The sequence below is a fragment of the Panthera leo genome, chromosome B3 (genome assembly GCF_018350215.1).
Source record: "Panthera leo isolate Ple1 chromosome B3, P.leo_Ple1_pat1.1, whole genome shotgun sequence".
Lineage (NCBI taxonomy): Eukaryota > Metazoa > Chordata > Mammalia > Carnivora > Felidae > Panthera > Panthera leo.
This window is the reverse complement of record NC_056684.1, coordinates 119,458,738-119,474,026: the sequence shown is the minus strand read 5'-3', so window position 1 is coordinate 119,474,026 and position 15,289 is coordinate 119,458,738. Positions and strand designations below refer to the sequence as shown.

At 42.6% G+C, this 15,289-nt stretch overlaps 2 protein-coding genes across 11 annotated transcripts in view; one reads left to right on the top strand and one right to left on the bottom strand.

Moving 5' to 3' along the window:
* The window catches only part of ZC2HC1C (zinc finger C2HC-type containing 1C), a 39,862-nt gene extending 38,941 nt beyond the window's left edge, over positions 1-921 (bottom strand). For 4 of the 7 annotated variants that reach the window (XM_042943828.1, XM_042943827.1, XM_042943823.1 and 1 more), the window contains exons 1-2: positions 594-825; positions 57-166 (exon numbers count right to left, since the gene is read on the bottom strand). The gene's annotated coding sequence lies outside the window, so the exon portion shown is untranslated. The other 3 variants (XM_042943824.1, XM_042943826.1, XM_042943825.1) reach the window with 3 other exon arrangements.
* Positions 922-1,110: 189 nt separating this feature from the next.
* Positions 1,111-14,287, top strand: ACYP1 (acylphosphatase 1). Of its 4 annotated transcripts, none has more exons than XM_042943818.1 (4): positions 1,111-1,373; positions 5,920-5,976; positions 6,769-6,866; positions 7,270-7,908. In XM_042943818.1, exons 1-4 carry the CDS (start codon positions 1,211-1,213, stop codon positions 7,420-7,422), a joined length of 471 nt encoding a protein of 156 aa, XP_042799752.1. In that variant the 5' UTR covers positions 1,111-1,210; the 3' UTR covers positions 7,423-7,908. The 4 variants fall into 4 exon arrangements, with proteins under 4 accessions (XP_042799752.1, XP_042799751.1, XP_042799754.1 ...); XM_042943817.1 differs by lacking the exon at positions 7,270-7,908 and adding an exon at positions 13,873-14,287 and having other exon boundaries at positions 1,132-1,373; XM_042943820.1 differs by lacking the exons at positions 1,111-1,373; positions 5,920-5,976; positions 7,270-7,908 and adding exons at positions 6,248-6,348; positions 13,873-14,287.
* Positions 14,288-15,289: the final 1,002 nt, after the last annotated feature.

The following is a 15,289-nucleotide window of genomic DNA, read 5'->3' as shown; positions in this document are numbered from 1 at the left end:
GTTTGTCTGAGGTTCACCCCAGCTGCTAAAGTAAACTGTTTCCACATTTGTCCTACCTACATATTCTCTCGAACTTCTTAGGAACAGTGGTGTTGGGTATGCCAGAGCTTTCCTCCAATAAGCATTTGGTGAATGCTTATTATTTCCTGTGGGTACTTACTAGGTCCTGAGAATAGAAAAACGAACGTGACACGGGTGTTCCTGCCACCTAGCTTTATTCCAGTACCAGCCTCTGCCATACACAGTGATGCTCCTGCCATACGCAGTATGGATGGGTGGAAAGATTTAATGGCAAGAGCTATCGAATTGAAAGTCAAGGTTTAGGCCTGTGACACAGCACAAGCAGCTTCCCCTTGCTGGCTCGGTTCTTCACCCATAAACTGAACGTTTCGCTCAGTTACGTGACTGGCATTTAGGGACCTTAGGACTCTGAATCCAGCCCTATCATTTCACAGGTGGGTAAACTAAGGCCCAGAGGTAAGTGACTGGCACAAGAGAGCTCTCAGGGCTTGGCTCTTGCTGGCACCGTGCTTGACTCCAAACACAGAGGCCGCTCAGGGCCTGCAGCAGGTGCCTGGCTGCCAAACTCTCACCCAAGAAGTCCCGGCGGTGCGGACGGCGGAAGGTCTGTAACCTGAGAGCTGGGGGCCACCTGACCTGGCCGCTGCAGCTTTTAGATCCGGAATGCCGAAGTCACGCTCTGTGCTACGAGGTCAGCCGGGGCGCCCCCGCTGGGGATTCCGCTGTGGGAACAAGCCCTCGCTCTTCTGTCCATGGAGCCCTTGGGGGGGTCGAGGCGCTGACCCCATGTCTGTCCCCCCCTTCCGCGTACCTGAGTCACTGGCGACCGTTCCTGCTCAGGGGAAGCACCAGGACTTAGTTTTCCAGACCAGACCCCCACCTCAACCGACCGCCGCGCAGGCGCTCTCAGGTGGCCTCTGTTATTCCCGTTGCCTGGAGACGGGAGCGCGTGCGCGCCCCGCCCCTTCTCTAGCCGCGAACGCAGCCCGGCCAGCGCGCGCAGGCGCAGTCCGCATGCGGTCGGGAGCCGCCCGCGGGGGGAGGGGGGTGTAGTCAGTTTGAGTGTCACTTGACCGGGTGTCCCGCCAACTCTGCAGCTCTGTCCCGCCCTGCCCTTGGGGAACGGGAGAGGGGGTGGGAGAGGCTCTTCTGGGGCTCCATCAAAGAACTTGTATTTTTTCTGAGAACGATGCTCCCAGACCCTGGGGTGTGCCCTTCTCTGGCAAAAGACAGAGCCCCTAGATGTGCCTTGGAGTCGTTCTGCCGCAGGATTCCGGTGTCCGCCCACTTAGCGGGAGTGGGCCTGCTGATAGCCTTTCTTAGCACGCTCGGCTGCTTTGTACGGGCCCCAGGTATGGCTGTCCATCTGTGCTTTTCTTCCCCACTAGTGTGGAACTTGCGGTCAAATTTTAGCAACTTGGCTAGGTTTTGCTAGTCAGTATCTCTCCGAGGTAGTTTTTGTAGCCAAGCTAATTATTTTGATATAATGTTTTACTCTCACGTGGTAACTCTGGCCGTCTCTCTGTGGGGCCCAACAGTGACTCAGCCAAGTGTAATGATAATAAAGTGAACTACCAGATCGAAAATAATCTGTATAACTTGGTTTCAACACTAAATGATATTCTATAACTTGTTAACATTAGAAGAGCGTTTATTTGTCTTCATGCTTCAGTTCATTTGTGTAAGCTGTTTGAAACAGGCAGTTTACTTTTTTCCTGTAACTACTCAAAAGATTAATGCACATGGGAAATAAAATGGACAGCAGTAGTCAGTGTTAATGCTTCAACATGTCATATTACAGCTTTATATGTTTCAGAGAAATTCCTTGGTGGGCCCTCCAGGGCAGTCCTTTCTGATTCCTTCTTTTCTTTCCTAGCTGATTCTACTGCCTTCTCTATATATGCAGTTTCAGGCATTTCCCGCTACTCCGACGGTCCCAATTATCTCAGCATCTGGCCTGCCTGTCATCAACTCCTACAGCTCCCCTCCAGTCTGCCAGAATTTCCCAGGGTGCCCCCCTCCATCTTGCATTCCTTCCCTCTTGTTTTGAGGGAAAAGAATCTTTCTCTTCGCATGAGTTCTGTTGAATTAGTCCCTTCCAGTACCCTCCAGGAATTGCCTCCATCACTTTATCCCTCCATCTTGTTTACTTCAAGTTGTATCTACCCCCACACTCCTTCTCTTTGGTTTTAACCTATGTTTAACTTTCCCCTGCAAAACAAACCTCACTTCCCCTGACCTGCTGCTTCTCATCTTAGGTTCCCCTTCATTTCTCCTCTTCTCCACAAGACTTCTTAATAGATAGCTGTACATTTGCGGTCCCCACTCTCTCATCTGCCCTCATTGTCCAGTCCATTGTGGTCTGGCTTCCACCATTTCCATTTTCTTTAACTGCCAGGCTGCCAGTGACTTCCCGATAGCCAAAGACAAAAGCTATTTATTTCTTCAGCCTATTCATCAGCCATCATTGATTTTTCCCTCCCTTGGAACTCTCTTCTCACTTGCTCTGGTGCCTTCTTGGTTTCTTCTTTCATGTGTTTCCTCCATCTTCTTCCAGGTCTCTGACATTTATGTCTTTTCCTCACCTGCCTCCCAAATTTGGTGTTCTCCAAAGCCCTCTGGTTTCTCATATATATGCAGTTCCAGAAATTCTCTTCCTTAGTGATTTCAACCAAATGCTGACATTTCTGGTCTCACCTATGTTTAAATGATATCCACCTTAACACTCTCTCCTTAGTTACAAACTCAAATTTCCAACAGCCTGTGTATCACCTCCACATGAGCGTTCCTCAGGAACCTCAAACTCGGTATGACAGAAAACAAACTCATGATCATCTCCCCATTTCCCCATCTACTTCTTGTCCAGGGTTCTCCTTCACGCTGATAGCGTGTCGTCTTCCACTCCTTCCCTTTTGGTCCCCCCTTCTGTTTAACTAGTCAGCAGGTTCTGTTGAATTTATTCTGCAATGTCTCATACATGACTGTTTCTTTCTTGTCTGTTTGTTTTTTTTTTTTTTTTACATGTATTTATTTATTTTGAGAGAGTGTGTGTGTGCGCAGCAGAGAAAGAGGGGGAGTGAAAGAATGCCAAACAGGCTCAAGCATCGAAGAACACAATGCAGGGCTCAAACTCACGAACCATGAGATCGTGACCTGAGCCGAAACCTAGAATCGGTTGCTAAACCAAATGAGCTGTCCTGGCGCCCCTGTGACTGTTCCTTTATATTTCTACTGTCCTTGGTGTGTTCTTCCTCAGTTTTCATTCAGACAGCATCACTCTCCTAACTGCTATTCTTGCTTGCAACATCTATTCCCAAAGCTCATTTTTTTTGCTGCTGCCAGAGCAGTTATCCTACTACCTCTGACCCCCATCATTCTCCTACCTAGTGGCTTCTTCTTTACCTATATCTTTACTTATACCTTCTTTATCTTTCCCCTTCAAGTTGGAACACATAATTTAACGTGGTTTTTGGATCTGCCAGATGAGGTCCAGTCTACCTTTCCAGCCCTGCCTCTCCAGAGTCTAGCCCAGTGGATAGCACCCCTGGCTGAGCTTTAGGACTCCCCCTGGAAAGCGATTTCTGGGGTGAGACCTGGGTATTGGTATTTTGAAAAGCTTCCCCCAATGTCCTATTGTTCAGCCAGGGTTGAGATTCCCCTGGTCCAGCCACACCTGACTACTTGCACTCCCCGCCCTCCCCCCCCTACTTTCTTATCTCAGCAGTACTAACTTGCCTCAAGTTCCATGCACTGGAAGGTGGGAGAGCGTAACATTTCTGGGAGTGGGCTCTGTACTCAGACTGCTGGAAGTAAATCCCAGCTCTATCACTTACTGGTCATGGTTGTGTAACCTTGGATGATGTACTGCTTCCTCCAAGAACACTTTCCCAATCTTCCCAGTCAAAATGAATCTTTTTGCTCCTTTGTGCTCTCAGATATTTTCTGTCCTTGTGGTAGGACAGGGCTGACTCATGATGAGCTCTCAGTGGACAGTCGTGGAATTGATGAGCATGCTGTACGCTTTATTTGCATGCATATTCATCCCTTATACTAAATAAACCCTTTAAAAAATTTTTTAAGTGTTTTATTTATTATTTTTTGAGAGTGAGAGTGTGAGAGGGGGAGGGACAGAGAGAGAGGGGAATAGAAGATCTGAAGTGGGCTCTGTGCTGACAGCAGCAAGCCCAATGCGGGGCACAAACTCACAAACTGTGAGATCATGACCTGAACTGATGTCAGACATTCAACCAACTGAGCCACTCAGGCACCCCCTAAATAAATTCTTTGAGGACAAAATTATATATCATTCATCTTTGTATATTTCTTTGTATATTCTATGTATGTCCCATATGTAGTAGACCATAGTTTTGTTTTGTTTTTTTTAATTCTATAGAGAAACTAGTTTTTTGTTTTGTTTTGCTTTGGGATTTTTTTGTCTTTTTTTTTTTTTTAATGAATTTTAGAGGGGCGCCTGGGTGGCTCTGTCAGTTAAGCGTCCAACTTCAGCTCAGGTCATGATCTCGCAGTTTATGAGTTCGAGCCTCACATTGGGCTCTGTGCTGACAGCTCAGAGCCTGGAGCCTGCTTCAGATTTTGTGTCTCCCTCTCTCTCTCTCTGCCCCTCTCCTGCTTGTTCTCTCTCTCTCTCTCTCTCTCTCTCAAAAATAAACATTAAAAATGAAATTTAGAGAAAGAAATAACATCAGTCAGGCACTCTGTTTAGCATTATTTTCAAATATTCCAAGTATAACATTCAATCTTGCTTCCCACCCCACCTTCACCCCCACTAAGGTTATATGATTCCTCAGGATCTGGATCCTCACTTTTCAGTGGGGGAACAAGCAAAATGGTTAATCTTTATGACTTCTGTTGCAAATCCACCTCACCTCGCCAAGTCTGCCTTCCTGGAATAATCACATATGGAGTCTTATATTATGAAAGGATGTAATGTATACAAGCAATCCAAAGAGGAACAATAAACACCACAGTTTTCCTTCACACGCATTCTTAATCATAAGGATAGCTGTATTCAAATGCCTGCAAGATGACTGTACTTTTAACAATCATCAGCCACGACCCCCTTGACAATTCCCTTTTCTGGAAAGAAATTCATGCATTGTGGTCATTTGGCTTAGATTGATTGATTCGATTGTGATTCCAGGGCCATGGGTTATTTTGCTTGTGTTTGTGATTGGTTGACTTAGATAAGCATTATTTGGAGTTTTCATAGTAAGATAGCATTTCATGGGCAGCTTCCAGAAGCACAGAAGGAAAAATAACTGCCGTTGGGACCTCTCTATTCACTTATCTCCCTTGCTACCAATTCCAGACTTGGGCATGGCCCAAAATTTGAAGAGAACTGAAAGAAAAAGGGCAGAAAGGTACCAGGCATACCTCAGAGACATCATGGGCTCTGTTCCAGATCACTGCAATAAAGTGAAGGTTGCGATAAAGTGAATCAAATAGAAATATAACTTTTATATGCATTGCTTTCCCAGTGTATTATATTGTAGTCTATTAAGTATGCAACTGCATTATGTCTTTAAAAACTGCCCATACCTTAATTTGAAAAATACTTTGCTAAAAAATGCTAACCATTATCTGAGCTTTCAGTGAGTCATAATCACTGATCATAGATCACCATAACAAATATGATAATGATTAAAAAGTTTGATGTATTGTGAGAATTACCAAAGGGTAACTCAGAGACACAAAGTGAGCAAATGCTGCTGGAAAAAAAAAAAAAAATGATGCTGTTAGACTTAATCAATGCAGGATTGCCAATGTGTCCTATTCAATTTATTTGTTTATGGTATTTAATGTCTATCATCTATCTCCCACTTCCAAAATTTAAGTTCCTCCCGACCAGTCAGTGATCCTTTTTGTCCTCTAATGTAGGTCAACCACCTAGAAATGTGCCTGGGACACAGAACGCTTTCAGTAAATATTCACTGAGTGAGTAAATTTATCTCAAGTGCTTCTTCACGTGTGTCTTTCTCCCCACGAGAAAAATGAGAAAAGGGGTGCGCTTAGACACCGAGGTGGGGGGAGGCCTGTGTCTGTAGAATCAGAGCTAAGACTCTGGACAGATCCCGGACCCAAGGTTTACCGGCGCTCCCAGACTAGCCCGATGGAAATCCCGCCTTCTGGGCGGGCCCTGGACCGAGGGCGCCGTTTCTGATTGGTCATACGAGGTGATGGGCATGGGAGACAGCGAAGGAGGAGCCGTTCTCTAGGCTTCCGGGCGCCGAGGTTACCGGACTGTGGGAACCGTTGGGGTGCGGGTCGCCGGTGTAGTCCCTCGCGCCTGACAAGAGGACGTGGAGGGTGAGCTGGGACAGGGCCCCGTGGCGTGCTCATAGTTTGATTACCCCTAAAATGTTGGTAGGAGGTGATTCTGGTGGCCGAGGGGACCAGGTCCGTGGGAAGAGGAAGAGATGGAGAGGGAGCCAGGTGAGAGATGGGTTTAGGAAGGTAGTTGGATAAGCAGGTAATTGCCCAAACAGGGGCCTCTGTGGGCATTTGTGACCCAAAGCTCTTTGGCCTGGGTGATTTCCTGTCACTTACAATATCCGCGCTTGCACGTATTCGCTTCTGTGCTCTGAAGTTCGAGGATCATGATGTCAGGGAGAGGTCGCAGGGGTTACAGATGGAGACGTGTGGGTATGGCCCTTTCTTCTTCAGGATTTGGGGTCCTGGAATAAGATACCGAGCCCTTTACTTTTCTGCTTTTCTGGTCCCTGACAGGTATGAGCATGAACATGGCAGAAGGGGACACCCTGATATCAGTGGATTATGAGATTTTTGGGAAGGTCCAAGGGGTGTTTTTCCGCAAATACACTCAGGTATGTGGCCTACAAGCTTTGGGAACATAGCTAGGCTATGTGTATGGGAACAAGAGACAGTGTTCCTAACAAATGTGTTTTGGGAGACGCTGGCTGTCTGGTAGCCGCATGGTATTTTGTAGAGCAATGGGTATGAAAATGCTTTGTAGTGAGTGAAATACAATGTAAATGGCAGAATCATCTGCTGTTACTATCGGTCTTTCCTGACAATGGTGCCAGAGTACCTAAACACTTACTAATGAGCGTCTCTCTTCCCCAGGGGAATTGAGGGCTTTCCCAGTTCTCCCTATTGTGGCCTCATCAAACGAGATCACAATTCTTGTAGGAAAGCTAACATTGGTCAGATGGCATTTAGATGAACTATTGGTAAATTATGCAATTTATGTAATTGTTTCCTCTGCAGCTGCTGCATGTTCTTCAGACCTCTTTTATTTCTTCCATCTACCCCATTCCCCCACTTGATTCCTGCCTACTCATTATGGCTTTGAAAGAAGAGTTACCTTTTCAAGCTAAAGCTTTTCTAATAAAAATACCTTATGTATCCCAGGGTAAGTAATGGTAACATCGAACATGGAGTCTAGTATTCCTACTAGAGTAATAGAGAGTAATTGTGGACATGAACAAACCATTGACAGCCAGACTCTACCTCTGCCTTAATGTCACTCACCTACCCTCAACTTGCACACACAGCTGCAATCTCAGTTTGCTTTCTGTCTCTGTAAGAGGATATCAGGCCTTCCCACTGTATTGCCAACCCCAAAGATAATGAGTTAAGCCTGAAGAACAAGAAGTGTCACAGTCCTGGTACTGTGGGACAGAAAATTCAATGCTGCATCTTCGAAATATGAATGGTATGTGTCATACCTCTTTTTCCAATCACTTGCAAATCAGTTCCCCCTGTTTCATACTCATACATGAAGTGCTTGTTGAAAAAGAGAACTGCTGAAAAGTTAAAGCAAGAGCTATGTTCCAATTAGCTTTGGTACCAAGTATGCAGTGTAAATTCCTGTGTCTTAGTAAATTGAGGTGATAGCGTCAAAGATTAAAGTTGTTGAGGGAAAGGACCCGGCAGTATTATAGCCCATCTTTCTCTACTGTCCCCTCACCCCTTATGTCAGTGCCATGCTGTCTTGATTATTGTAGCTTTGAAGTAAATTTTGAAATTGGGATGTGTGAGTCCTTCAGATTTGTTCTTCCTTTTCACGATTATTTTTGTCTATTCTGGGTCCTTTATGTTTCCATGTGAATCTTACAATTAATTTGTCAATTTCTACAAGAAGGCAGCTGGGATTTTAATAGAGACTGCTTAAAATCTGTAGATCATGGGGCGCCTGGGTGGCTCAGTTGATTAAGTGTCTGACTTCGGCTCAGGTCATGATCTCTCAGTTCGTGGGTTCAAGCCCTGCATTGGGCTCTGTGCGGACAGCTCAGAACCTGCTTCAGATTCTGTGTTTCCCTCTCTCTCTGCCCCTACCCTGCTTGCACTCTATCTCTCGTTCTCTCAAAAATAAATAAGCATTTTAAAAAATTTCTAAAAATCTGTAGATCAATTTAGGAAGTATTGTCATCTTAACAATATTGTCTTCCATTTTTGAGCATGGGATGTCTTTCCATTTATTTACATCTTCTTTAATTTCTTTCAACAATATTTTATAGTTGTCCATAAGTAAATCTGGTACTTCTTTTGTTAAATTTAGTCCTAAGAAATGTATTATATTCGGGGCGCCTGGGAGGCTCAGTCGGTTGAGCGGCCGACTTCGGCTCAGGTCATGATCTCACGGTCCGTGAGTTCGAGCCCCGCATCGGGCTCTGTGCTGACAGCTCAGAGCCTGGAGCCTGTTTCGGATTCTGTGTCTCCCTCTCTCTGACCCTTCCCCGTTCATGCTCTGTCTCTCTCTGTCTCAAAAATAAATAAATGTTTAAAAAAAAATTTTTTTTAATAAAAAAAAAAGAAATGTATTATATTCAATGCTATTATAAATGGAACTGTTCCCTTAGTTTCATTTTTGATTGTTCGTTGACAGTGTATAGAAATACAATTGATTTTTGCATATTGATCTTATATCCTGCAATCTTGTGAACTTGTTTACTAGTTCTAATTCGTGTGTGTGAGTTTATCCCCTAAGATTTTTCTGTTTATGAGATATGTCATCTGTGAGTAAAGGTAGTTTTACATCTTCCTTTCCACTTTGAATGCCTTTTATTTCTTTTTCCCTGCCCTGGCTAGAACCTCCAGTATAATATTAAGTAGATGTGGCAAGGGCCACTTGTCTTGTTCCTGATCACAGGAGAAAGTGTTCAACCTTCCACTATTAGTTATGTTAGCTGTGGGTTTTTCACAGATGCCTTTTTATTAGGCTGAGGATGTTCCCTTCTATTCCGAGTTTGAGTGTTCAATTTTGTCAAATGCTTTTCCTTCATCTATGACATGATCATCTGGTTTCATCCGGTTTCTGTTTTATTTGCTAATATGGTATGTTGCATTGTTTTATTAATATCATGCTTATTAATATGATTTTTTAAGCTATAGTGTATTGATTTTTCTATGTTGAACCAACCTTGCATTGCTAGGATAAACCCCAATTTTTCTTTGGTGTGCCATCCTTTTTATATGTTGCTGTATTTGGTTTGTTCGTGTTTTGTTGAGTTTTGCATCCATATTCACAAGTAATATTAGCTTATAGTTTTTGGGTTTTTGTTTTTTTTTTTTCTTGTGATGTCTTTGCCCAGTTTTGATGTGAGGGTAATACTGGCTTAATAGAATGATTTGGGAAGAGTTTTCTTTTGTTTTGTGGAAGAATTTGTGAAGGGTTGGTGAAAGAGTCTTTTTTAAACATTTGATATAATTCACCTCTGAAGCCATTTAGTCCTGGGCTTTTCTTTGTGGGAAGTTTTAAATTACTAAGTCAGTCTCTTTGTTTAGTACAGGTCTATTCAGATTGTCTATTTCTTCTTGAGCCAGCTTCAGTAGTTTGAGTCTTTCTAAGAATCTTCCCTTTTCATCTAAGTTATGTAATTTGTTGCTACCCAATTGTTTATGATATTCCCTTATAATCCTTTTTATTTTTGTAAGCTTGATGGTGATATTCCCTCTTTAATTACTGATTTTAGTAATTTGAGCCTTCTCTCTCTTTTTCTTTATCAGTCCAGCTAAAGGTTTGGCAATTTTTGTTGATCTTTCTAAAGAACCAACTTTTTGTTTCATTGATTTTTCTCTTTTTTTCCATTCTCTATTTTATTAGCCCCTGCTCTAATCTTTATTATTATCTTTCTGCTTGTTTTGAATTTTGGCTTGATCTTCGTTTTCTAGTTTCCTAAGATGGAAGTCTAGGTTATTGATCTGAAAGGACTTTCTATTTATTTATTTATTTATTTATTTATTTATTTATTTATTTACATTTATTTATTTTTGAGAGACAGAGCATGAGCAGGGGAGGGGCAGAGAGAGAGGGAGACACAGAATCGGAAGCAGGCTCCAGGCTCTGAGCTGTCAGCACAGAGCCCGGCGCGGGGCTCAAACCCACAAACCGCCAGATCATGACCTAAGCCGAAGTCGGACGCTCAACTGACCGAGCCACCCAGGTGCCCCTGCAAGGACTTTCTTTTTAGATTGAGACTGGAGTTGGTGATTATATTCCTTAAAATAATGTTTTCAGAATATGGTTATGAGGAAGAATTAGCTTCCTGTAATTTTCTTAGGAACAAATACTGTTCATCTATTTAGATAGATATTCAAAACTGAACATGATTCAGCAACACTATGCTATCACTTAAAAATATACTATCATTTAAAAATAAGAACAGAATAGGGGAACCTAGGTGGCTCAGTCGGTTAAGCGTCCAACTCTTGATAGCAGGTCAGGTTGTGATCTTACTTCTGTGAGATCAAGCCCTATGTTGGGCTCTGTGGTAAGCAGAGTCTGCTTGGGATTCTCTCCCTCTCTCTCTCTTTCTTTTTTATTTTTATTTATTTATTTTTTTAAAACGTTTATTTTATTTTTTTGAGACAGAGAGAGACAGAGCACGAACGGGGGAGGGTCAGAGAGAGGGAGACACAGAATCTGAAACAGGCTCCAGGCTCTGAGCTGTCGGCACAGAGCCCAATGTGGGGCTCGAACTCACGGACCGTGAGATCACGACCTGAGCTGAAGTCGGCCGCTTAACCGACTGAGCCACCCAGGCGCCCCATCTCTCTTTCTTTTTTAAAAAAGGTTTTTATGTATGTATGTATTTATAGTGTATTTATTTTGAGAGAGAGAGAGAGAAAGCGCACACAGAAAAGCCAGGGAGAGAGAAAGAGAAAATCCCAGGCAGGCTCTGAGCTGTCAGTACAGAGCCCAACACAGGGCTTGATCCCACAAACGGTGAGATCATAACTTGAGTGGAAATCAAGAGTCAGATGCTCAACCAACTGAGCCACCCAGGTGCCCCTCCCTCTCACTCTCTGACTCTCCCCTGTTTTCTCTCTCAAAATAAATTAATAGACTTTAAAAATAAAAATAAGAACAGGGGCACATGGGTGGCTCAGTTGGTTAAGCATCCAACTCTTGGTTTTGGCTCAGGTCATGATCTCAGGCTTTTGTGGGTTCAAGCCCTGTGTTGGGCTCTGCACTGACAGCCTACTTGGGATTCTCTCTCTCTTCCTCCCTCTCTGCCCCTCCCCCACTTGTGCTGTCTCTGCCTCTCTCAAAACAAATACATAAATTTTTGAAAAAATAAAAATGGGGCGCCTGGGTGGCTTGGTCGGTTAAGCGTCCGACTTCGGCTCAGGTCATGATCTCACGGTCCGTGAGTTCGAGCCCCACGTCAGGCTCTGTGCTGACAGCTCAGAGCCCGGGGCCTGTTTCAGATTCTGTGTCTCCCTCTCTCTCTGCCCCTCCCCTGTTCATGCTCTGTCTCTCTCTGTCTCAAAAATAAATAAACGTCAAAAAAAAAATTGAAAAAATAAAAATAAAAAAAAATAAGAACAGAATCAAATGCACAAATAAAACCTACAGGAAACTCCTATAGGAAATTCCCATTCTCAACACCAATCAAACTTGGGAGTGTTTTTTTCCGCTCTCAGGAGTTCAGATAAATCACACTGCAATTTAAAGATTATTGTGACTTTATAAACTCCTGCTCAAAACTTAATATAATTATTATATCTAGTTACCATATAAGGTAACTTCTAAGATCTAAGGATATCGAACCCTCCTAGGTTAATTTGAAGCAGAAGAGTGCAGTTGTTATACAAAGTCAATTGGATGTAGTCCTTACTTGAAATCCATTCTCTGTGTTTTTGTTCTTTTTTTTTTTTTTTTTTTTTTTTTTTATGCCACCATTTTGGCACTTAATGCATGCTGTAGGTATCTTCTATTTTTCTTCATTCCTTAATTTTCTCTGTATCCCTTAAATTGGTTACTTATTTGAGGGCAGCCTCTTTGTTCATTATACAAACATGTCTTTGCTTTGAACATAACTGATATGATAGATACTTTAGTTTCTCATCAAACATGGTTTTGCTGTGCATAACATTTTCTTTGGCCTACTGCAGCAATTTCCCATATTTATTAGGTCACTACTCTGGCATTTGGGCACGCAATCATGTTAACTCCCATTTTCTTTTGTAACCCAATTCCTTCCATTTACATAGGTTACTTTAACGATAAATTTTATAATATCTCTGCTTGCAAATTTTACCAAAAAAAAAAAAAAAATTACCTGTAAACATTGCTACCTTTCCCAGTTTTTCAGTCATTCCACAGTTTAATGACTTAAAGGAAAGAACATTGGAAAGGCTAAGAGAAAAGCAACTACAATGATTAGATGGTCTTCATAAACTTATTCAATTTAAAGGTGCTGTGATTATTTAGACAGAAGAAAAGAAAATCAAATAAAAACCTAATAGTTATATAGTCTCATGAAACTTTGATGTTCAGAGGCTAATCACTATATGATTTTTCCTGCCCTAGGAGGAGGATAGAAAGTAGACTTTGGATGTAACGTAAAGACTTTGGGTTAGACAGTTTTTTGTTTTTTTTTTTAATGTTTATTTATTTTTGAGACAGAGAGAGACAGAGCATGAATGGGGGAGGGGCAGAGAGAGAGGGAGACACAGAATCGGAAGCAGGCTCCAGGCTCTGAGCCATCAGCCCAGAGCCTGACGCAGGGCTCGAACTCACGAACCGTGAGATCGTGACCTGAGCTGAAGTCGGACGCTCAACGACTGAGCCACCCAGGCGCCCCTGGGTTAGACAGTTTTTCTATAGTGAGAACACAGGAATGAGTTGCCCAGGAAATAATGATTTAAACAAAAATTTTTTTTAACGTTTATTTATTTTTGAGACAGAGAGAGACAGAGCATGAACAGGGGATGGGCAGAGAGAGAGGGAGACACAGAATCTGAAACAGGCTCTGGGCTCTGAGCTGTCAGCACAGAGCCTGACGCGAGGCTCGAACTCACAGACCATGAGACCATGACCTGAGCCGAAGTCGGATGCTTAACCGACCGAGCCACCCAGGCGCCCCGATTTTTAAAGATATAATGGACACTCGTTCATCTGGATTTGTTTAGGTGTGGTCCTGGCTAAAGACAAAGAGAAGGATCAGATAACTTCATGCTTTTTCTGTTTAATATACCCACCAGATTCTTGATTAGGAGAAAGGAAAATGAGCAAGATACAGCCCAGTATCCTAACAACAATCAGCCTTAGGGAATCATTTTGAAAGCATCTGATTTGCTTTAGTACTTAAGTCTTTAGTACTTAACCAAACTGATTACATAATGAAAATTTCTAGTGCCTGGGTTTTATAGGGTAGAAGAAGGAAATGGCGTCAAGTGGCCAACTCTTCATGTTAAGGTCAATGAGATTCTCCTTGCTGTAGTTCTGTTTTGACTGTTCTGGACAATATCAAATTAGTTTCAGTGGCTTGATTCTAGGCCAAGATTCTGGCAACAGATTGTAGTCGCACTGTTTTCAATCTCACTGGATTTTTCTCTCTCTCATATTTTTCTTTCCCTTAGGCTGAGGGTAAAAAGCTGGGATTGGTTGGCTGGGTCCAGAACACTGACCAGGGCACAGTGCAAGGACAATTGCAAGGTCCCATCTCTAAAGTGCGTCATATGCAGGAATGGCTTGAGACAAGAGGAAGTCCCAAATCACATATTGATAGAGCAAACTTCAGGAATGAGAAAGTCATCGTAAAGTTGGATTACTCAGATTTCCAGATTGTGAAATAATGGCCCGAATTTAAATTTTCTAAGATAAACTCACTGGTTTTGTTTTTATTGTTAATATAGAACTATTCTGTGTTCAGTATTAAAATTTGTCAGTAAGTTATGTTAGTATCAGATATTTGAATATCACTATATATGTATGATAGAAGGATGACAACTAACTATTCACAATTCTAATAAATAAAAACACATTAGAACCTTCTGTGTAGGGTACTTTCTTTGGTGAACTTCATTTTGGGCAAAATAAGAGGTATTTACTCAGCAAACATCTATGGGAAGAGAGTTTTGAGGTAATTTAAAGAGAGCTGAAAGAAAATTACTTTGAATCATTTTAAAAAATTGTTTTCATGAAGTTTTCTTCAGGAAATTGTACACCTATTAAGGTTAGCTGTTTAAATGGCATTTTGGACTAATTACTTTTACTTTTCTGGAGTTCCCGCTGTCATTCCTTTCCTCTGGGCAAGGATTTCATATAAAGCAATGTTATGGGATAAATTATGTCACCCTATCCCAAATTCATATGTTTAAGTCCTAACCTCAAAATGTGACTATCTGGAGATAGAGTCTTTCAAGAGGTACTCAAGGTTAAATGAGGACATTAGAGTAAGCCCCAATCCAATATGCCCCAGTGTCCTTAAAAAAAAAAAAAGGAAATTGGACACAGACATGTACGTGCACTGAGGAAAGAACATGTGACGACAGAGGGAGAAGACTGCCATCTACAAGCCAAGAAGAGAGGTCTCAGAAGAAATCAACCTGTCAACACCTTGATCTCAGCCTTCTGGCCTCCAGAACTGAGACAAAATAAACTTCTATTGTTTAAGCCCCTCAATCTGTGGCATTGTGTTATGGCAGCCCTACAAGCAATACTCAGGATTTTGCCTCATCATCCAGCTTTTCACATGTGTCGATTAGTCTCGGTCAGTCATTAAACAGGTGGATCACAAATGCCTACTGAGTTTAACATGTTTGTCATAAATTACAATTTTTGGAAATACTAGATTGCTCTGAAAATGAGACAGCAAAAACTGAGGATTGGTTAGTCATTCCCCAAATATCGGGATCCCTGGGCGGCTCAGTAGGTTGAGTGTCAGACTTAGGCTCAGGTCATGATCTTGCAGTTCACAGGTTCGAGCCTGCCATCGGGCTTGCTGCTGTTGGCCCATAGCCTGCTTTGGATCTTCTGTCCCCCTCTCTCTGCTCC

What these genes read in the sequence shown, in the direction of transcription:
- ACYP1 (XM_042943817.1), top strand. Translation starts at nt 1,211, where the DNA reads ATGCTCCCAGACCCTGGGGTGTGCCCTTCTCTGGCAAAAGACAGAGCC. An exon ending in CTGCTTTGTACGGGCCCCAG is followed by an intron (nt 1,374 to 5,919) that starts GTATGGCTGTCC and finishes CCTCTAATGTAG; the next exon opens with GTCAACCACCTAGAAATGTG. An exon ending in TTTTCCGCAAATACACTCAG is followed by an intron (nt 6,867 to 13,872) that starts GTATGTGGCCTA and finishes TCTTTCCCTTAG; the next exon opens with GCTGAGGGTAAAAAGCTGGG.